This window comes from Sarcophilus harrisii, chromosome 1 (assembly GCF_902635505.1).
Source record: "Sarcophilus harrisii chromosome 1, mSarHar1.11, whole genome shotgun sequence".
NCBI classification, from domain to species: domain Eukaryota; kingdom Metazoa; phylum Chordata; class Mammalia; order Dasyuromorphia; family Dasyuridae; genus Sarcophilus; species Sarcophilus harrisii.
This window is the reverse complement of record NC_045426.1, coordinates 272,433,836-272,458,008: the sequence shown is the minus strand read 5'-3', so window position 1 is coordinate 272,458,008 and position 24,173 is coordinate 272,433,836. Positions and strand designations below refer to the sequence as shown.

The 24,173-nt window shown below is 36.6% G+C and overlaps 1 protein-coding gene across 2 annotated transcripts; it reads right to left on the bottom strand.

Moving 5' to 3' along the window:
- Positions 1 to 1,166: 1,166 nt before the first annotated feature.
- On the bottom strand, positions 1,167 to 21,710 carry GP2 (glycoprotein 2). Of its 2 annotated transcripts, none has more exons than XM_012542739.3 (11): positions 21,605 to 21,710; positions 19,488 to 19,624; positions 17,901 to 18,341; positions 17,679 to 17,801; positions 14,208 to 14,419; positions 11,905 to 12,053; positions 10,562 to 10,807; positions 10,291 to 10,453; positions 9,447 to 9,528; positions 7,818 to 7,865; positions 1,167 to 5,399 (listed from the first exon to the last, which is right to left on the bottom strand). In XM_012542739.3, the coding sequence occupies exons 2-11, from the start codon at positions 19,558 to 19,560 to the stop codon at positions 5,338 to 5,340; spliced, it is 1,599 nt and encodes a 532-aa protein (XP_012398193.1). In that variant the 5' UTR covers positions 19,561 to 19,624; positions 21,605 to 21,710; the 3' UTR covers positions 1,167 to 5,337. The 2 variants fall into 2 exon arrangements, with proteins under 2 accessions (XP_012398193.1, XP_023353160.1); XM_023497392.2 differs by having other exon boundaries at positions 7,818 to 7,862.
- Positions 21,711 to 24,173: the final 2,463 nt, after the last annotated feature.

The following is a 24,173-nucleotide window of genomic DNA, read 5'->3' as shown; positions in this document are numbered from 1 at the left end:
TTTTGTGTGGGCATGTACCCACAGTGCCCTCTACTGCCAGGCTAATGCTGAGCCAGTATTACACAGTCACTTAAAGGCAGTTAATAATCACAAATTCTGTAGGGTCTCATAATAATAGATGGCTAGAGGATCTTAAGGAAGAAGGCTTATTTTTAGACCCTTCCCCCACCTTAGATCATTCAAAAGGCACCTGGAACTGATTGGAAGGATACATATACTAGTCTTGCTTTTGCCAATATCTAAGTGCCCATACAAGTTATAGAATCACAGAATCCTAGAAGTTGGAAGGACCTAAGAGATCCTCTGGCCCAACCCTCTATCATAAAGAAGAACAAATTGAAGCACAGATGGGTAAACTGATTTGCCCAAAACTGTATACTGTGTTGGTACCAGAATCTGGACTAGAGCATGTGAATTAACTCTCAGTTCAGTGCTCTCCCCATTATACCATATTGCTAGGAACAAATTTCATTATTTTTAAAATTGGGACTATAAACTCTGCTTTATCTATTCCATGGGATTTTTGTGAAAGGAAAATGAAAAGGTGTCAAAGGTGCAATGGCTACAGTGAAGACATGAAGTCAGAAAGACCAGATTTAAATCCCGCTTCCTACACAGCTCTGAGAAGTAGGTGGTATAAATTATCCCATTTTACTTTTTAGGGAAGTGAGGTAAAGTAAGGTTAGGGGAACAGTGATAGTATGTGTTGGAGTCAGGTTAACACTAAATGAATTTAAAAGATTATTACAAAGGCTATTCTGAAGATGAAATCTTGGGGTTTTTCTTTTCTTAAAGAGGGAGAGGAGGGAATAACTATTTAAGTCAGTTTAGTGGAAAATTCCTAAAGTACCAATAGGAAGGAGAAATAGATTATTTAGAGGCATTGTAACATTAAATGGGGGAAAACACAGGCTCTGGAATTAGGGTACCTTAGTTTGATTCCCTTTTCTGCCTTTTATCAGCAGTCTGACTTGAGGCCAATCACTGACTATATATATGTCAGACTTAGCTTTCTCATGTGTGTAAAGGGTTAATAAAATTTTATTGTCTATATCACAGTGGTATGGGTGAGGACAATAAGTAGCTTGTAAACCTTTAAGTACTACAGAAATTTGAGCAGGTACTATAATCAAAACTCCCCTTTGGAGATACATCCTGTACAATTATTCAGAGAATAATGTTGACCTTTATTTTGAACTCTGGATTCCATTGCTTAGCGATTGGAAAACAGATGAGCTTAACATAGTGGAAAGAACACTGGATTTGGTCAAGAACCACACAACTCTATCACTTACTATTTCTCTGACATTGGACCAGTCCTTTTACTCCCTGAATTTGTTTCCTCAACTATTAAATTAGAGTATTAGACTACATGATTGCTAATGTCCCTTCTAGCCCTTAGAATCTATGAAAGTGTGATTTCTCTTAAAGAAATGCTAAAAGAATGAAGGGAGCAATATTTTAGACTGTTTTCCTAGGCAATGTATAACCAACCCTTGCCCACTTCAGCTACCTACAAAATGGAGGAGCTTTCCCTGGTGCTAGAAACATTGTTTCAGGGATACACTTTAGAACTGCAATGTAAAATCATAAATCTAGATCTGGAAAGGACCCTTGGAGGCCATCTAGTCCAACCCTCTCATTTTGAAGCTGAAGAAACTAAGACGTGTAAAAGTTAAATCCCTTGCACAGGAATCATAAAAATAACTTTCTGAAAGAGGATTTGAGTCCATGTCATGTTGGCTACAAATCCAGCATTTCATGCACTACATTGTTCTCCTTATTCTTGTCATTGTTGTTGTGAGAAAGGACTTTCTCAGTCACTCACAGTCTGAAAGTCTTTTCACCTAAACATGGTGGGAACCCAAGGGAATTACTTATATACATAAGCATACTCTTTTGTCCTCAGGAATGATACTAAAAGGAGATTCTTCTGGACCCTAAAAATAATTTGCAGAAAACATGCTAGCATTTTCATGTTGTGACCATGAGATTCATTCATCTTCTGTAAGAAGAGGACTGCCAGGATCCTGTAATAATTGCAGTGAGGAAAAAGCATTTTAAACTCAAACTCTTGTACAGCAGAAAAATCCCTAAACTAAAAGGCAGAATTCCAGGTTCCCCTTTTAGGGTCTCATTTGTCTTATCTGAACAATGGAGATAATAGTATCCCCCTAATTAATCAGATTTTTGAAGTATGTTCAATCTTCAGCATCAGATCTATCCACTCCTTCGAGAAAAAAATTCCTTTTTACCTTACTGGTTTGGAGAATGAAGCAGGACACATTGTCCTGCTATCTCAGAAAGTTATTAGCTATTTGAGCTTGTATAAGTCTTTTAACATTTCTGGGCCTCAGTATCCTTATCAAACATAAAATAATGTTTCCTCATAAAAGTGTTGGACTAGAAGTCCAAGATCCTGTGACTCAGAGATTCAGGATAGCATGAAAGTCATTGAACTTTAAGTCAGGAGATCGGGATTTTCTTCATCTGAAAAATGAAGATGCTAATTTTTAAACTCCCTACCTCAAAGGGCCATTACAAGGAAAATGCTTAATATGGTATGAAACACAAAATAAATAGGAGCTATTATTTTCTACCACTTTCTGTGGTAGAAGTGATTTCACTTCTACGAATGTGATTCCTGCCTTCAGAATGATAGATTGTACTACATGTTACCTGAAGTTTCTTCCAGCTTTACAATTTATAAATGTGTGTTGATGTTAAATGTTAAGAAACAGAAACATGTCTATCATGTTTGAGGAAGGAACTTTCCAATGCAAACCAGTAGGTGGCATTGAGAGAGCACTAATATCACATTGGACTCTTCTTCATGCTGCCAAGAATTTGTCCAGTCAAGATTGGTGTGGGTGAGTTTTGATGGCAGACCAGGAAAATAGCCATTTTCGTTGTATTCAAGAAAGTCAATTTTTCATTTATTCCCTTCAAGCTTTAGCTTTGGAAATCACATGGTATCTAAAAGAAAATACCCCTCCTAAGTGCCAGTGCAAAAAAGGAAAGAGAGAAGGCAGAGGAAGTAGAATGTGGTAGAGTTTGAATCAAAGTGACTGGATTTGAATTATCACTCAGTGTGACCTAGGATAAATCATTTAATCTCTCTGAGGTTCAGTTTTCTTATCCATAAAATGAGGGCATGAAACTAGATGATTTTAAAAACTCTTTTTGCTATAAACCCAATGTTACATAATGCAATTGCATAAAAAGAACTGAATTTACTGTACTTTTTTATTATTACTACAAACCATTGTTATTAACTTTATTAAGAATAAAATTCTGATAACAATAATGACTAGATTGGTAGGAGGCATCCCATTAATCATGCCATAGCTATGGTATTCATCTTTTGTAAGAAGAACTGATGGCCTCTTGCAACAATTCTATTGTGGGAGAAATAATAATAATAATACATTGTATTTGTAGAATGCTTTATACTTTTCAAAGTTCTTTCATATGAATTTTCTCATTTGATCTTTTCAACAGTGTTGCAACGTGGGCCAGGCAGACATTATCCAAATTTTACAGAAAAGGAAACTAAAGAGAAAATAAAGACGCCATGTCTCAAATTGTACCTCTAGCTGGTTGTGAAAGCTTTTATCCCTTCATTTTCTTTGGAGGAAAAAAAGGCAAATTTAATAATAATAGCTGGCACAACTCTACAATGTAGATAGCATCTATTATAATAATGGCATTATTATTTTCATTTTACAGATGAAGAAACTGAGACAGAGATTAAATGACACCCAAAGTCAAACAGTTCATTAAATTTCAGAGGTAGAATTTGAACTCAGGTCTTTCTGACTGCATGTCCTAAGTTGTATCCATTTTAATAGAAGAATGACATAATAGAGAAATGAAAAAGGACATCTAGTAGTTTGGAACTATGTGTCCAGAAATACAAGCATCACAAAGACACCACTCCAACCAATTCTTCCTTTAGACCAGTGTGGTATGGTAGGAAGAGCATTAAACTTGGAGTTTAAAGAATATGTTCCCATTCCAATACTATGTAACCCCCAAGAAAACCCCAGTTTTCTCATCTGTAAAATGGATATTAGAATTGCAATACATACCTAATAACACTATTATGAGATTCAAATGAACTTTTGTTAAAGCACTTTGTAATAAACATGTATTCTTATCATTGTTTTTTTATATCATGTGGTGGCAGGAGGTGATGTTGTACTGAATCATTTCCCATCCCCACCCCCACTCCCAGCCCCACCATTAGATCTCAGCTTTTAAGCTAATTGTTTTCAGATGTCCCATGCCACCAGAGAAATGGTTTGTTTCCTATATGATTATATTAACCTTTCCTGGGACCAGGAAAAGTTCTACCAAGAACTTTGGTTCTCAGGATACTGCACATGTAACGGGATTTAGAGCAGGAATATGTCTTATAATCATTTGCTTTCATGTCCTCATTTTGTATTTAAGGAAACTGAGACTTGGAGAGTCTGTGTTTATAAATCTGTGTTGATGTTACATGTTAAGAAATAGAAACATGTCTACTATACCTGCCCCAAGTGAAAAAACAAATCTAGTCATTTCAAATTCAACACTATTACATTCTACTGCTTTCTCTCCTTTGGAGGTTTTGAGAGCAACGAACACTGCCCATTCAGGCCACTTGGATCATATGCTTGATGAATGTTTATTAAACTTTACCCTAGAATCAGGCTGGATTCCACTTTAGTAGCTATTTATGATTCTATAGTCTTGTTAACCAGAATTGGAGGTTAGAGTGCTTGTGAGGGGGTGGGAAGGGCAATTCATAGCTTTCTCAGCTCTAGCCTAGGTCACCCCTTAACATCTCAAGCTAAGGAAATTTCATAGTGTGAGGTAGATGGGGATGCATCAAGGGGAACTGGACCATTAGTTCACACTTAGATCTCTGCATCCATAACCAAGCAGCTCTAGTCAATAATTCAGCCCACCTCCACATTGGGGCTAAAGACTAACATAAGAAGACCCTTGTGTCATTCCTAGATTCAGGACAAGGTTGAGATAAAGCCTTGTTCTAGCATGCAGATTCTTCCCACCATGCCAGGCACTAGAGAGCCCTCCTTAAAGGGTTCACTGAGGCACAGACCAAAATAGATATGTAAGGCTCTCTGAAAAAGAAATAAAATAAAGGCACTGACTAATTCAGTTAATTTTTTTTAAAGAGAGAAATACTACATATTTGCTCCTACTTCACAACTATTACTAAACCATATTTTCTATGTCCTTTGGAGCGTTAAAAGGCAATATCCAGGATGCACGAGCTTCATTTGATAGAAGAGAGTACCATTTCTATAGCCAAGATATCTGGCTAGATTAATGGAACAGCAAAATTCCAAGGATAGACAGCAGCAACCCTGGCCCGATCATTAGGAACCCTGAAACGTAAAAGAGAAAATATCAAGTTATTCTCCTCTGATCTCAAGCTTTAAGGATAAGTTGGATTCCCACTGATAATTGCACAGAGGTAGAAGAGAAAGAACTTCTGAATAAACTTGAAGCCACAAGGATGCATCTACTACAGTCAGGGAGGACTATATGAGGTGCCCTCTCATATGTATATCACCTATATTTGTATATCTCATACTTAATTAGCCTTGGAATTTGTAAGGCCCTATAATATGACACAGCAAGGTGGTGCCATAGTGCAGAGAGTACCAGGCTTGGAGTCAGGAAGACTCATTCTCTTGAGTTCAAATCCTTCCTCATATACTTACTGTGTGACCCTGGGCAAATCACTTAACCATATTTGTCTCTGTTTTCTCATCTGTAAATGAGCTAGAGAAGGAAATGGCAAACTTCTTGAGTATCTCTGCCAAGAAAACTCCAAATGGGCTTATGAGGAGTCAGACACAACTGAAATGACTGAACAGTCATAGCAGCAATATGGGCTGTTGTCAGCTTTCTTGACCTGGAAGGTAGTGTACTATAGTAGATAGAAGCCTAATCTCAGGATCACAAAGACCTAATTCAAGTTACAAGTCACTTAATTTCTCAGTGACCTAGGCAACTCTTAAAGACTGTAAATTGATATCTCTGCCCCTCCCCCCCCCAAAAAAAAACTTCATAAGCTGATACTAAGGAAATGATGACTCTGAGATTTCTCTCCACTCCCACCCTGGCTCGTTCACATTCCCATAGCAGCAATAGAAGGCAGGCAGGCTTTGTGTTATTCTCCCCAATATACAGACAAAAAAAATAAGACTTCAAGAACTTAAGGAACTAATCCAAAGCTAGGTTACTGCTTAGCAGCAGAGCTAGGATTGGAATATATGTCTCTCTTAATTCCAGTGCTTTTCCCATTGTACCTTGTTGTACACCTCCATCCCCACACAAATATGTATGTGTATATATATATATATATATATATATATATATACACACAACACACACATATACCCTATTTCTTTTATCTCTTTCTGTTTCACTATCTCTTCTACTTTCTTTTTCATATCTTTCCTTCGTACAATTTAAAAGCATGATTCAGCCAGAGAAAGAGAGACAGAGAGTAAAAGTGAAAAAGTCAAAGAATCAGAGAGAGAGAGAGTTGGAGAAAAAAGAGAGAGTAAGAGAGATAAAGAGACAATGAGAATCAGAGAGAGAGAGAGAGAGAGAGAGAGAGGTAAACAGAGAGACAGAGAAAGAGAAAGTCAGAGAGAGAGAGACAAGGTGAAGAAAAGGGAGGGGTCTTAAAGCAAGGTTGTTTTTTTTTTTAAACATGGTGCTTATGACATTGATTTCATTGTTGTTATTATTATTTTTACTATGATGATTTTTTTCAGTACAACAGATTTCTTTTGTATTTCTAAGAATCTTATTTGATGCATTTAAAAGCATCCTTCTAAGAAGGGACCATAGGCTTCACTAGAGTACCTAAAGGATCCATGGTACAAAAAGATTAAGAATCCTTGGCTTAGAGGGCAAATCATTGATTACAGTTCTCTAGTATTACAAGTAAGAAAACTAAAGTCCAGAATGGAGAGGAGACTTGTCCGGTGCTACCCAGCTAGTGAGTAGCTGCATTTTGAGGGAAGCCCAGCTCCCCCTTAATTCACTTCAGCAATCATCTTACTATACCATATATTTTGTCTACTCAGCCCATCTGAATTTTGGCTATACCAATAGCCCAGTCCATTGAAAAGATTTTTCTGACTTTAAAGATCTCCAGAGGAGGAGATTTCAAGATGAATCATTCATTCCAAGGTATGACCATTACTTTTATAGAATAATATTATCTCAGTTTTAGCTATGTTCTGTGTTAAGCAGGATGTATTGGCAGGTTGCCATCTTATTGCACTTGTTTGGTGATTTTTTTGTTGTTTAGGTCATTCAGTCTTGTCTGATTCTTTATAACCTCAAGGACCATAGCATACCACTACTGTCTATGGAGTTTTTTTTGGCAGAGATATCAGAATGGTTTGCCATTTCTTTTACCAGTACATTAAGGCAAATACAGATCAACTGATTTGCCAAGAGTAACATAGCTAGTAACTGTCAGAGGCAACATTTGAACTCAGGATTTTCTGACTCCAAACCCAGATCTATATTTACTGAGCCAACTAGTTGCTGTGGTGATTTTTATTGTATTCTAATTGCATGGCTTATGATTGGGATGGTTTCAGGTTTCCTAATATCTTCAGGTTTCCTTATATTCATATTCCTTATTGTAATTCATTATTACAGAGGGAAGGAAGGAAGGAAGGAAGGAGGAAGGGAGGTAATGAGGGAAGAAGGGAGACAGAGAGGGAAAGAGGGAAGGAGAAAGTGAAGGAGGGAAAGCAAAAGAAATAACTTACCTAAGGGGCTGGTGGCTCCACTTTTGACAGGGACTGATGAGGAATCTACTAACAAGAATATAAAGTTGAGTGTTAGGTTCCTATAGCCCTTGGGTCATCCTATTTCTGAAGAGTAATAGTATGAAAAATGATGGAATAATGAAAATTATATGATTTATCACATTTAGATAAATAGGAGGGCAAGACAGCTCAAAGCTTTAAAACAGAACTTACTTAAGAGAAATCACCTGTTGTTTCCTACTTCCACCTACCCCAAAGTGTTCTTTCTGATATGAAGTAATGAAAGACCATTTCCACTTTATCCCATGTAGCCCCTCAATTTCTAGATCTTGCCACCTCAACAACATTCCTTGTATCCTTCACTTTCTCTCTTCTCAGACCCTTTCTTAGTTCAGACACTAATTATTTTCCACCTGGACCATGGCAATAACCTCATAATTGATTTACCTGCCTCACATCTTTCTCCTTCTCCAATCCATTGTCTTCCACACAAGCAACAAAGTCATCTTCCTAAAGTCCTGAATAGCAAGTTTGACCAATTCACCCCTTAGCTCAATAAATGCTGAGGGCTCCCTGTTATTTCAAGGACAAAATATAAACTGTTTTGCTGATACTTGGCTTATTTTTCAGTCATGGAAAAGCTTACTGTATAATAAACACATTGCTCCTTTTCATATACATTATAGCTTAACCAAATTGGACTTCTTGCTGTTACTTATACATAATACTTAATTTCCACCTCTGCCTTTTTGCAAATGTCTGCTCTGTCCAGAATGTACTCTTTACCCCTTTCTTTTAGAAGCCTTACTTCAAAGTTCAGCTCAGTACCTCCTACACGAAGCCTTTCCTTCTTCCCAGCTTTGTCTAAGTTGCTAGTACCTTCCCCACTAACTCCCCCCCCAGAATTAAAAAATTGCCTTGTATATATTTTCATGTAACTTTTTACATACATTGTCTCTCTCAACCAGATTATTGAGGTTAGAAACTATTTCACTTTTGTCATTATATCCCCAAAGCCTAGCACAATCCCTGACACACAGGAAATTCTTAATAAATATCTGGTGGTTGATTAAGAAGTAAAAGAATCTAAGAGGCATGAACATGGGAAGATGAACTTATCCTAAATTTTTTAATTAAAAAAATTAAAAATCTCAAACTCAACCAATAAGCATATTAAAGTAAAGCTTTCTGTATCCCCCTACAATATGCACAAACCCCCTTACTACGCAATATGCTTACTGCCTTTTCTTAACTTCTTTTACTCTTCAAAGTTGTCATTGATGTTTCAGGCTGTATTCCACTAAACAATCCTTCTCTTGCATTCTTACTTCTTCCTCTTTACCCAATAATATGATGTGGTTGCTTCCCTCCTTCTTTTGACCTTGATCTCCATTTGAGCTCTCATCTCTCTTTTCTGTCTTAATGACATTTCCTCCCACCTACTCATTTCCCAAACCCCTACCATATAATGCCCAGTCCCTTCACCTTACTGCTGAAAGTGCTTTTTCCAAGGTCACCAATAATATCCTAATTACCAAATCCATTAACCAAATAAAAAGTTAATTGAATCTTTCCTCCAAGGATATTATTGATGACCTCACACTCTCATCATTATTAAGTTCTTCTTACCTCTCCGGGCGATAGGTCCCAAATTCAGAACATGAGATGTGTTGATTGTAACTTCACTGCGTTGTTGAGCTCCAGAGCAAGACTGTTAGAGTGGGAAATTCCCGTCAGATGAGTTTCTAATTGAAAATTTCCAACTGACACTTGCCCCTGACCCCAGTAGCACTAACTTTGGAATAAGTCACACTTTACTTATGTTTTTCATCATTCGGAATAATGTAAGTTTCCCTTTCTTAGCTTTCCTTTTTCCTCATCCAAATATACCTCAATGCTACTCATGTAGTGTCTTTGTCTGAAATGTAGTCTTTGTCAAAGTGACCTCAGTTGGATCTCCAACATTTTGTATCAGATTCGTACTCATGCCTTTCAGACGATTCCCCCAATCCACCCCATGATACATGGTCTCCTTTACCTCCCTACCTTTCCAATCCATTCTCTTCAAATAAGCATACTTTCTCCCAGCTATGATTTCCATTTCCCATTACCAAATATTCCCCTACCCTCCTAGGTTGCCATAAATGTTGAATGAAATGTATATTTTTCTTTTACTTAACACTTTCTCTTCAGGAGTCTAAAATCCTAAATGTGATTTCCCACAGTGTTCTTGCTTTACTAGGATGAGTTAAGGTAACCTCCTTTGTTTTTCAGTGATCTCTTAAGGAAAAAAAAAGGAATCTCAACCTGAAGTGGAGTGAAAAACACCCAAATGAAATGGTTGTCCTAAACTATTTCAGATTTAGCAAAGCTCCTAAAGGCAAGGACTCCATCACTCTAGTGTGATTTGTACAGCTTATATTATACATGCACACTGATTATGGACACTCAGTCATATTCAAGATGTACTTACTGGATGACATTGTTCTTTCGATTTGTCACAGAGATGAACTTCACAGTGCAGGTAGACAAGGTCATAATTTCCAGCAAACATAAACATTTGAACTGAAAAGCGACCTTGTGAAGACACCCCATTTTCCACCACTCTGATGGTTGAATCGTATAAGTTTGGGCAGCTGTGAGGGTGACAATGGTAAGGTTACCCTTCTAGAAGGACCCAAATGGCCCAAGTCCTGTGGATGAAATTTAGTTTTGCCCCCAGGCAACCATTAAGTGACAAATACCTGTTCTTAATGATGAAATACTTCAAAGGGTCAGTTGCATCTTTACTGGGTGTAGCATAGCAGTTCCTCATCACTAGGTTGAACTGGGAGGTGTCCCCTTGATATAAAATGGCACCCACATAGAGCATGGCTTCAACAGACAATACAGCAGTAGAACCTTCATAAGGGGTGGTGTAATTCTTGTCTTGGAAGAGAGCCATTCTCACTAGGAATTTTCCTGAGCCAGTGGCACTAATGTTCAGAGCACTGGAACAAGACCATAATGTCAGAAACATCAGCTTTTTACCTTTCATTCATTTATTTATTCAACAAATATTTATTAAAAGTCAACTGTGTGCAAATTACTGTGATAAACCATAAGGAAGACATATCATTTAGACAATACAATATTAATGCCTTGGAGCTTACAGTCAATTGGGGTTGAGCCACAAAGACAATTATAATATACATTATTGTATGACAAGGGCATTAGAGATAAACAACAAAAATTGATATGAGTAGTAGAGGGAAGAGGGTCATTACCAACCAGAGAGGAATGAGAATGAATTGTACTCAGTTATCTCCAGTGTTAAAACACATTTGAAACCAATGTTTTATGAAGTCAAGATTTTATGAGGTTGATCTCTTTATGAGCTACCTAGCCTAGACCTATCCCACTCCCACCTCCACCTTTCCAATGTTCTTACACATTCTACATTCTACATGTTCTTTGATCCAGTGGCTCCTTGCTGTCCCATAGACACCCTTATCTGATAGCTTTGAGAATTTTTACTGGTTTTCCCCCATGTTCTCCCTCCTCATTTCTACCTGCTGACTTTCCTGGTTTGTCCCAGCTAAAATTTCACCTTCTATGGGAAACCTTTTTCAATGATTCATAATTCCAGTATCTTCCTTCTATTGATTATTTCCTATTTATCCTGTAAACTGTTTTTTTGCACATACTTGTTTGCATGTTGCCACTCCATTAGTTTATGAGTGCTTCAAGAGTCTTTTACCTTCCTTTGCATCTCTAGCACCTGGAACATATTGGGAACTTAATGATCTATTCCATAACTTTAAGCTATTTCTTCAATTCTAGCCAAGATAAATTGGGTGCAGATGGATTGCAAATGGGACCATTGGTCACAAATGGGGGAAAAGGTGACACAACAATTTTAAACACAATTAAGCCCTGAATCATATTCTCCTGACAGTGGGTCAGTGGTAATATTCTTTGCAACCAGAGAAAATGAGGATATACAAAGAGTGCCATCCATACTATACACATGCTCTGTGCTGTAAATTGCAACTGCAAATATTCTGAGACTGCACCATTCACCAAAGCAACTCTTCCGGTGTCATACCTGACAATGGGTTTCGTGGCTGTTTGGAGGCTGACTTTCATATCCAGGGGGTAGGCACACTGAAAGTCAATTTGGAAAATGCTGTCTCTAATGATGAACTGGTTGGCCAAGGTCAGGGTGTTTTTATAAATAGCATGAGTTTCATTTCTCTTGGGGGAAAAAAGAAATATTTTATGTTACTAGAGTTAATTTTAAACAAATGAAAACAGCTTCAGCATTTCTCAACTATTATCCTTTATATACCTTCACTGGTTGTCATAATGGTGTTTTCTTCCTTTTAAATTTATATATATATATATATATATATATATATATATATATATATATGTGTGTGTGTGTGTGTGTGTGTGTGTGTGTGTGTGTGTGTGTGTATTACCTTGTATATTTCCATCTTAAAAGATTCTCCCTTATCCCCACCATCATATACAAATATGCAGGTATATATGTGAGTGTATAAACATATATATGTTTATCATTCATTTATCAGAAGGTACAACAGGAAGTTCTCAAAAAGTTTTTAGGGCATTTTACTTGATTTTAATTTTTAAAAAATACATTTATGCTATTTGGTTCTTTTAGATGACATTATAAAATCCAACCAAAAAAGGACATCATGGTTCTTCAAAGACTTAGAATCACTATTATTTTTTATCATCAGCATCATCATTTTCATAATCACTGAATGGTGATGATGGATTTTTAGAGTTAGAGGTCACTGTCTAAATCATCCAGTTCCTTCATTTAACAAATAATGAAATTAAAGTATAACTAAAACGATGTTGTTTAGTCGTTTTCAACTCTTCAAGACCCCATTTGGAATTTTCTTGGCAAAAATACTGAAGAGGTTACCATTTCCTTTTCCAATTCACTTTACAGATGAAGAAACCAAAACAAATGTCATGCAGGACTACACAATTAGCAAATGTCTGAGGCCAGATTTGAACTCAGAAAGAGAAGTCATATTGACTCCAGATCTGACACTCTATCCACTGCACCATCTAGCTCATTCATTGTTTCTTCCATAATTTGGATTTTTTCCATGAGTATATTCTTTATTTTTATTTTTATTTTTATTTTTTTTTGCTGAGGCAATTGGGGTTAAGTGACTTGGCCAGAGTCACATAGCTAGGAAGTGTTAAGTGTCTGAGATCAAATTTGAACTCAGATCCTCCTGACTTCAGGACTGATGCCCTCTCCATTGCGCCACCTAGCTGCTCCCTCTCCCCTCCCCCTCTCCCCTCCCCCCTGAGTGTATATATATATATATATATATATATATATATATATATATATTTAACTTAGTGCTTTTCATTGAAGTATTTCCTCTTGGGAATTCAATTTTGAAAGTCATCAGTGTTATTTAGGGGGATGAAATGAATTTAATTCTAAATGTAGTCCATATATCCCTTAAAAATCTCTGAGAAGTGGCAGACGGTACAGTGGAAAGATCTGAGTTCAGATCTGACCTCAAAATTTACCACTTATTAGCTGTATAACTCTGGGCAAGTCACCTAACCCCAACTGCTTCTCAGCAAACAAACAAACAAAACACCTCTCTTGGTCTTTAAGGATTAAATGTGGAGTAAACTTTTTCACATTTTTGGTCACCCCTATGGAAAGGTCTTTATTAAATGACATTATCTATGTAAAGCATTTTGCCAACATTAAAAGTGTTGTAGAAATGTTAGTAATGTAGAGGTTTGCTAGAGACAGCTCAGCCAGTTGGGAATATGATTGTTAAATTCTGAGCGTCAGATTTATATCTCTGAAATCTCAAACATTAAAAATCAAGGACTGATTTGTTGCTTTGTTGATTGTCTAGACTTAAGAAAATAATGGAGAAATTATTAATAATGCAAATTCAACTCCATAGTTTGTCAAGCATACTTTGCCCTCAATGTTGTAAAATATTTATCATGCATATTATTACCATTACCATTTTAGTGTAAGATAATGATTTCAGCAACCCAACCAAAACTGGATGTCAAGCTTTAGAATGTCCCAAGAAATACTCTGTTCACAGGAAGTGGGTTCACTTAAGCTTATGAAGACCTTACTCAGTGACTGATAAAGAAAAGATTACTTATCTTAACCCATGATAGAAAATTGACTTTACTTTCAGAGATGACAAATCCAAACACTAGAATATCATCCAATATGTTTTTAATGGAGAGTAGAGGATGGAAGATTGTTGTTGAAAAAAATAGAATATCATTTTAGGAAAGATGGGAAACATCAGACCTGACCTTCTTCTGGTCTTGAATTTCTATCTCCTAGAAAAGAAAGTACTGAATTAAGCCTACCTCCAGAATTGTTCCACAGGCTCCAACCTGTGTGGGGCTCACCACTGTCAGCGAGTTCCTCTCATTTGTCTTCAAAAAACCACTGCAGTTTCGGTCTTTGAGGTATCCAAATATCTTTCCTGTTAACCCCAAACTCTCCAGTTGACACTTGTCCAGAGACAATTGGATATCATTGGCTCCACATTTCAGTAGAGGGCGCAAGCTGTCAACACCTGAAAAGCCACCAGACTTGCTAGTCAATAAAACCAGTCAAAAAACGTTTGTTAAGCATTATATTTTACTACTGTGTCAAGCAATACAAGAAAAGGCAAAAAAACAGTCACTGCTCTCAAAGTGCTTCACAGTCTAATGGGAGAGCTGATGTACAATCAGCTACGTACAAACAAGGGTAAATTAGAAATACTCCATAAAGAAAAGGCACTCGAAATAAGGAAGAGCAGGAAAGCTTCCTATGGATGGTAAGATTTTTGCTGAACTTTGGAGGAAGTCAGGGAGGATATAAGATGGATATGGGGAGCAAGAGATTTCCACAGATGGGGAACAGTCAATGAAAACACCAATTCTTTGGAGTTTACAATGGTTGTACATTAGAATCTGAAATCAAGAAAGGCACAGACACTTATCTTAGATCTAGAAGGGACCTCTCAGGTCATCTAAGAGTCATTTACTGTAATCTTCCCATTTTTCAGATGAGTAAACTGTGGCTTAATAGCTTGTCCTAGATCATCACACTAGAGGTTAAAATGTGAACCCATATTCTCCAACTCCAAATCCAGGGCCCTTTCTACTGTTCTATGCTTTGTAATGAAATAATTGGGAGCATGAACACTTGTATCACCACCTCCTTTATATTGGAAACATGGGACAAAGAATAGTTTAAATAAAACCCGTTTTCTTTCTTACTACAAAATGAAAAGGGGAAGTTAGATGGCACCATAGTGCACAGAGCACTGGGCTGGAAACTAGGATGATTGTTTTATCTCCCTGAGTGCAAATCTGGTATCAGATAGTTACTAGCAGTATGATCCTGGGCAAGTCACTTAACCTGTTTGCCGTGGTTTCCTAATCTTTAAAATGAGCTGGAGAAGCAAATGGCAAACCACTCTAGTATCTTTGCCAAGAAAATCTCAAATGGAGTTACAAAGAATTGGATATGACTGAAACAGCTGAACAACAAAAACAAAATGAAAAGGCTTGGCTTTAAGACTTTGCTGTAACACTTATGACAAAATAATATTTTTCGGATATGGAAAGCAGAAAATTTCCTGTCTCTGTTTCTTTCTGTCTCTCTATTTCTCTGTGTCTGTTGTTTCTCTGTCTCTGTCTCTGTCTCTGTCTAATCTCTGTGCTTCTGACTGTCTCTCCTTCCTTTCCTCTCCCTCTCCCTCTTTTTCTCTCTCTCTTTCCCTCTGTTTCTAAACTTCTCTAGTTTCCTTCATGGAAAGATGGAAGATACTACTAAGATACTACTCTCATCTCTTTGACAGAGGTAAAGGGTGAGGAAGCAAAAAAAAAAAAAAAAAGATACTGGATAACCTTACTACTAGTCAAAGTTCCAAAATAACGATCCAGCAAAACCAGGAAGCCAAGGTATCATAGCTTCTTTTCCTTGGTTGCTTTCCATCTTCTTAATGTTTTTTCTTTTTATTTTTTTTAATCAACAAGTAATAATAAGTGTCTACTGTGTACCAGGCATGTGTCACTTAATGGGAATAAAAAGTCAGCTAATGATAACCCAAAGGAGCTTAAGTACACTAAGTGCATGGATTGTTTCACTTTTGGTTTTGTGCTTCCAGCTCAGCTACTGCATATAGTAGACTTCTAATAAATTGCTTGTCATCTTATTGATTTAAAGCATATTGAAAAGCTACAGAGTATTCACTAAAAGGAAAACTCTCTTCCTAATTTTGGTTTACATCCGTATTGGTAGAGCTTGTGTCTTGGTTGCATATCCATACCACATATGTATGTATTGACTTTATATCTCTAGTACCCTAGTACAGTATCCAGTAGATAGATGATGCTTAATAAATGAACATTGAATTGAACTGCATATGTCAGAATGGAACAAGTGATGGTAGGAGCTGTAAAATCAGGCTCAGTCTAGCATTGTAGGAATGATTGGACTTGCGTCTGGGTTTTTATTCCTAAAAATCTCAGATAGGGAGAGCACAACTGGACAACCTTACCCTGCCCACTAACTGCTGATACTTGCCTGTCCATCCTCCTCTCCAATGCCAAAGTAATTTATCTAAAAACACAGGTCAGACCATTGATCCCCACTCCCTATTACTTCCAGGATAAAATAAAAAAAAATGCTGTTTGTCATTTAAGATCCATCACAATTTGATACTTCCTATTTTTTCCCTAACTTCTTTCATTCCTATATTTTCCTTCATGCACTGTATGATTCTGCTGCTCTCCTTCTCCAACACACTCCCAATAAGTGCATTTTATGATTATTCTTTATACCTGAGATTCTTGCTGTTACTCTACCCCCTGCTCTTTCCCCTCTGTTCTTTCAATCTTTAGCTCCCTCTCTCTGTCTCTCTCCGTGTCTCTCTCTGTCTCTGTCTCTCTCTCACCCCTTCTCTCTTTCTCTTCTCTCCCTCTACTTCTTAGTTTCCCTGGTTTCCTTCAAAATTCAATTTAAATCTTACTTCCTACAAGAATCTTTTTTGGGTCATGCTTCCTTCCCTCCCTAACACTGATTCCACCTCTTCTCCAGTGTCTTCCCTCTGAGATTATTTTTTATCTATTTTGTTAGTAGTATAATAGCTAGAGAATTCAAATCTAGTCTCAAATACTTACTACTTATGTGGTCTTGGGAGCAGCTGGGTGACACAATGAAGTCAGAGACTCATCTTCCTAAGTTCAAATCTGGCTCCTAACACTACTAGTTGTATGATCCTGGACAAGTTACTTATCCCAATTTACCTCTGTTTCCTCACTTAAAAAATTGTCTGAAAAGAAAAACCAGTCCAGTGTTTTTAGCAAGAAAAATCATATTTGGATCTGAATAATAAGAAACATGATCTTGAGCAAGGATACCTAACCTTTCAACTTGAGTTTCTTCATCTTTAAAATGGAGATAGTAATAGAACCTATCTCATGAGGTTGCTGTGAGGATTGAATGATATAATATGTGTAAATGCTATATAAATACTATTATCACTTTCTAAGTTTGTGAATATGAATTCCTTAAGGCCTGGGACAGTGTTTTTGCCTTGTTTTTATATCTCTAAATTTAGCCTATAGTCTGGCACATGGTATACACTTAATGAATGTTTGTTACTTGACTGATGAACTGGTCTATCTTGCTTTGGCCCCAACCTATACTAAGTTATGGATCACCCATTCCACTCTTCCCAACAACCACTCTTTTCCTATTTATAATGTCCACCCTCTGTCTATAACCAGTATGAACAAAGAACTTCGGTTTCCCACCAGTCTTCCCATACTTGTACCTACCAGAAATATTGAGATCTTTTCTGCAGTGACAGCCCCAGGTGCCATTGACAAGTTGGCATTCCTCTTGGGGGGAACAGCTGGGATCACATGTTGGCTCAGGCTTATCATCGGTAGTGCTGGGGTCTACAGTAGGTGGGTAGAAGAGGAGGTCAAACTGATAAAGGGGTTCATGAGCCTCCCACTATCAAGAGCCCCAGAATAATCCAATTCCCAGCTGCTCACCTGTACAGTACGCCAGGTCACACTCAGGAGTGCCATTTAGCTTGTAGACATAGAATCCCCCAGCACAAGCCTTCACCTTCACCACTGTATTCCAGAGGCAACAATTATTGCTCCAGTGAGCACAGGCTGTGCGACTAACAATACCATCCTCTTTTGATGGATGGGTCCCATTCAGCCACACTGGAGCATCTGTACCACATCTATTAACTGCCACACATTTCTCTGGTATCCGTACCCCACCTGGACCGGAAAACCGATACCAGCCTTCTTTATCAGCATCACACATCTTCTTGTTAACTGTTTGGTTCAAGCTTCTCCAGGCTTCATTAAGTGTGGTATAGTTAACACAGGGATCAGAACACACATGGGCTGTAGGTGTTCCTGGTTCTCCACAGTCCAAGTCCACTCTATAGGAACTAGGTAAAAGACTGTTTGCTGAATCTAATGGAATGAAGAAGCAGGTTCGTGTTAACTTTTTTTTGGCCAATTGGCATAAAGCTATTTGGCTAGTCTCTCTTGGTTTCCCTTTCCCCCTAATTGCTAATACCCTTCCTTCCAAACTACTTTGTGATTTGAATTTATTTGCATTTTTTATATTTATTCTGAATATACTTATATATGAATTTGTTATTTTCCCTCTCTTTTCCCCTCCTTTAGTCACTACAATGGAAACTTTTTGTTGAGTAGGTTTTGTTCTACTATTTGTATTTTTACCCTAGATGTCTAGCACAGTACCTGACACATAATAAATGCTTATTGATAGAGTCTACTGTTTATTTGTTGTGAATTTTCTTCTTTGGGGGTTTAGAACAGAGCTTAGGGCATAATAAATGCTATTTGTTGTATATTAAGTCTCTTTTGATGCAATACGTCAACTAAATAAACATGGGGTTGAGAACAGAATCATCAAGATATTCATGACCCACTGACTTTCTAATTTAACACTACATAATTGTTAACAAGTTGTAGTAGAGAAAAGAATAAGGATAAAAACACCACTAATTTTGGAGTTCAAATACTGGATTTGTTTGCTGTCTTGAAAGGGGGGAAGGGAGGGAGGGAGAAATATTTGGGACTCAAAATCTCAAGAAGTGAATGTTGAAAACTATCTTTACATGTATTTGGAAAAACAATATATTTTTAAGTTGTGGGGAGGGGGGAAACCTAGACACAGAGTTAAATAGCTGTGACTCTCAATCAGTATCTGAAAATCATTCAAGGAACTAGCTTGATGTTCATAAGTAATTTTTTTTCAGCTTCATATCTGGTATTTTATTTTCTTCCAGTTACATATAAAAATAACTTTTAACACTTGATATATATGTATAATCATGCAAAATCTTTCCATAAATAGTTGTAATAAAAGAAAACATAGACTAAGAAAAAAAACCTCAAGAAAAATAGTATGCTTCAATCTGCATTCAGACACCAGTTCATAAGTAAATTTTAGTCTGCAATTCTTCATTATCCATAGTAGTAATCCGCTATACCCCATGTTTCCATGCCCTGTTCCACCTCCCATCCTAATCAACCTTGCCAGATTATCATATTGGGCTATATAAATCTAAGATACCAGGTAACACTCACGCTTCTGGGTTGCAAATGCCAAAGTGAAAAAGTAGCAGCTGCAGGCCACAAAAAAGAGGTAGAACCTCTTCATCTTGATCCCTGAGGCGTCTTCTTATACTACAGTACTGGGAGTTTTTCACTTCACTTTTATAGTTCTGGGAAGAAAAAAGACCAGGTTAAAGAGAAAATTAATAAAGCTTCTGCTTTAATAAATCTTCTGATTATTGCTGATCATGTGACAGGCATTGAAAATTGGCTTCCTCTAGAAATTGAATTCCTTCCAAACCTCACCCTTTTACTCTTCCTCTTACTCTTTATGATCAAGTTAAACTCACTTTCTCTATGTATCTCTGTGTTTCTCATATTTAACATTCTATCTCACATATCTATGCCTTTGCATTAACCATCTTGTATGCCTAGAAAAACACCCGTTTTATCTTTGCTTTATAGAATCCCTCTTTGTAACCCCACAGAACCCCACAGAAAAAGACTGATAAATAGAATATATAGAGAATGATTTTAGATATATGTGTATATATAGACATGTGTATATGTATATACATACATATTTACACACATATTTATGTCTAATGATAACCATCTTTATGGAGAGGTTCAGGGAAGGGAAGAAAAAAAGGCAGGGAAATTTACATGATAACTTTATCATATATTTAAAAAGAAAAGCAAGTTGTATATGATACTGCCAAATAAATTAGAAATGAAATGATAATCAATGATAAAATGGGATTTTATAGACAAGTCTCTCATTCAATCAACTTTCTGGGATACAGCTATTCTATCAATCAATATATCAAAGTTTCATATGCAAACATATTTTTTATTATGCTATGTTATAGAAATGCTTGTTTTATTCTGTGAATTAAAAATAAAATAATACATTTTAAAAGATATAGCTCAAGCATTATCATTACATGAAGCCTTTTCTGATCCCCCAACTTCTACCTTGTATTTAATTACTTTGAAAAATATATGCAAACTTAATTACTTTATATTATGCCATATGTATTTATTTGCGTCCTTTTTTTCCCCATTAAAATATAAACTCCTTGTAAGCAGGATTGATTTCATTCATTATACTTGTATCCTCAATGTCTACCAAAATACTTGGCACACAGTAGATCATTAATAAATACCTCTTGATATACTTATTGATAGAATAGCTTTGTCCCAGAAAGTTGAATAAATATGACATTTGTCAAATCCCTTTTTACCATTGATTATCATTTCATTTTTAATTTATCTTTATTTACGAGTGGTTCCTAAAATTCTAGCTTTAAATTTTTCATTCTTTTACCTCTACAACCTTCCAAGTAGTTAGTAAGATGTAAGTAAACAAACTCTTAAAAGTATTGAAGGTATAAAGGAATTCTGAATGAACCTTTTATAGTAGAGCTCAACACTTTTTCCTATGTCACAAGATCCTAGTATAATTACCTTATTTAACAGATAAGAAAATTGAGGCCAGGGGAATGAAATGTTTCAAAAATGTCACACAGATAACAAATTTGAACCCAAGTTTTTTGACTCCAAAGTCAGAGGAATGCATGTATAAACAAAGGTAATCCAAGAATTTAAAGTATAATAAAAATAGAAGATAGCAAATCCCTGATAAATGTAGTTGCCAATCAACTTCAGAGAACCAATGGTGAAAATACTTTTCTCATCTTGAAGGAGAAAAGGTAGATTATGGTTGCAGAATGAAGCATATGTTATCAGACATAGTTAATGCTTTGGTTTATTTTGCTTAATTATACAATACTATCAACACCCTTTAAATTGCAAAGCCTTGGGACAAAGACTCTGTCCACTTCAGAAGGACAAAAAAAAAATCAGTTCTATAAAAATGAGAGATCAAATCCTGCAAAATTTCCCTGGAGCATATTAGAACCCTTGAAAAATATCTCCTAATATAGTTAGAATTCATATTCATAAGTAATTTTAAGATACAGAAAAAGCTCACCTCTCATTTTACCTAGTAGCCACAATGCTGATGACACAGAGACACAGAGGCTTTGAAAATTTCCTAGCTATGAGTGAAGCTAAAAAATATTCTATTTGAGAAGAGATGGGTTGGAGACCAACAGATTCAGCCCAGTCTCTTCTATTGAACTTACCTGGGTGGGGAAGGGGTGAATCCAGTGTCTTTGTTGGCTTAAAGGTCTTAAATCTTTAAACTGTAGCTTCTCTAAGAAAGCAGACTGTGTTAAACTGTTTGGTTTTATTGGCATTCATAGGAGAACCTGACCTCCCAAACTGTCACGGGGCTTTCCATGATTGGCCCCCCAGATCAGAAGGCAAGAGGAAATAAGAAGTATGTCTTACTGTTTTGTATACATTGAGATAAGGATTTTACTGCTAGGAAGTGACCATGAGAGCAGTGCCAAGAGGCCACACTAAACCCTGGGCAAGATCTGAAAGAACTGAGGAAGGTGGATTCTTTAAGCTTTGAGTTGTCTATTTAGTCATATTTTTAATAGTCTAATGCAACAAGGCTCTATACTAGTTAGTATGTAGCACTTCCCTTATCCCCATAAAGTTACAACTTAATCCCCAAATCAAAATTCTAATTCCTTTGTCAGAAAGAGAGAAGGTCCTGGGATTTTTAGTACATTAGAAGCCGAAAGAAAATATTGCAATCTAATTTAAACAAGGACATATAGCTATAGTAGATGACCCATTTGGAATGCACGTGAAGAGACAGCAAAGGAACAAAAAAAAAAAAAAAAAAAAGGAATGTGTCTGGTGAGGGAAGAAGGATTAAAGGGGGACAAGCTATTATATAATGAGCATTAAATTTAGGGAATGATATCAAACAACCATTTCTGTTCTATCACATTGTTAAAATTAGGATTGAAATTTAAAAATATCTTGAAGGAACAAACTGTCAATTGACATAGTGTCTTTTTATGCAAAAGCAAAGAAAATAGAGATGATAAGGTGAAATTTTTTTATTTCAGAATAAAATTATATATGCATGTATTTATATGGATACATACATATATATATGGATATACACATACATACAAATATATGGATACACACATTTTCTTTTCATCAATTGACATGCTTGGACCTTCTCTTGTTAACTAATAATGAAAGGAAAGCAGCAAAGAAGTCCATTGATAAGACTTCCTTTGTTCCCTTTTCAAGTATATAGAGTTATTTCAAAAGTTAGACTTTATAAGGGATCTAATCCAAACTGGATTAGATTAAAAGAATTGTGAGATTATTAGAACTGGCACTAATGAAGCCAATGTCATAAAATCAAGGGCTCTTAATGTAGGTTCCATAGACAGATTTCAGGGGAACCATGAACATGGATAGGGAAAAAATATTTCTTCATATCAATATAGTTGTTTTCTTTTATAATCCTATGTATTTTATACTTTTATAATATTTTTTCTGAAAAGGGATCCACATATTTCAAAAGACTGTACCAAAAGTCCACCATACATAAAAAAAAGTTAAGAATTTCTTTCCTGGATTAACATTCTATAAAGGAAAACCTAGAATCCCAGGCTGCTTTTATAATTCTAATTAAATGAATTGCAAATGTGTTTTTACAAGCGGGACCAGATAAATGAATGTGCCCCTATTACCGGAAATCCAAAACAAAGCAAATTTTGGAAGGTCAACAATATCATCTTTGTCTATGAAGGCTGGCACACTATTATGGGTATGTATGAGATAATGAGAAGCTGTTATATAGGAAATATTTTACTTAGACCCAATTTGCTGATATACACATGTGTTTTCCCATGGGAAACACTAAACTCAGCCAACGAAACGTGACCTTGGGATTTTCCCAGAAGTGCAGTTAAGAGCTTCCAACAACAGCTGAAGTCAAAGAAGCCTTTTCCCATTAGTATTAAACCTTTCAAATCTATTCTCTGGAAAATGAGCCTTTTCTCTGGAGGCATCTCATAGAAAGTTAAAGCTGGAAAGTACTTCACAGGTGATAGAGATCAATCCCATTTCTTTAACCAATGAGGAACTTAGCATTAAAGGGGACTGTAGAAATAGGATCCACAATTTGAACCTAAATCTTCTGACTGACCAGCAGCATAGCCGATGAAAGATTTATTTTCAGAGAGATCTTTGCAAGGCTCTGGACTTATTGTCCTCCACCACTCCTCACGCCTATCAATTCAGTCCAAGAATACTGACCTTAATATGGAATACCTTCCAGAGGTAATTATAAGAATTTTGGCAAGATCTGAAATCAAGGCAGACAGACATAGAGAAAGTGAGAGAACATGAGAGAGAGAGGAGACAGAAAGAGAAAGGCAGAGAAATAGAGAAAGAAACAAAGATACAGAGACTAGTAGACAGGCAGAAAGGCACAGACAGAGAAAGAGGCAGACAGGAGAAATGGGAGAGGAGATAGAGACAGATGCAAAGGGAGTAAGGGAGGGAAAGAGAGAGAAAAAGAGAGACAGAGGATTGGGAAGGGGGAGACAAAGATAAATGCAGAGGGAGACAGAGATGGACGAAGAGAGCTGGATGAAGAGAGCTGGACAGAGAGCTGGAGAGAGATGGAAATGGACAGGGAGAGACAGGTTCAGAGAGATAGAAGCATTGAAAGAGACACACAAAGAGACAGAGGGGGTAGACAGAGAGAAAGGAAGGAAGAAAAGAAGAAAGGAAAGGAGGGAGGAAGGGAGGGAGAAAGAAAGGAAAGGA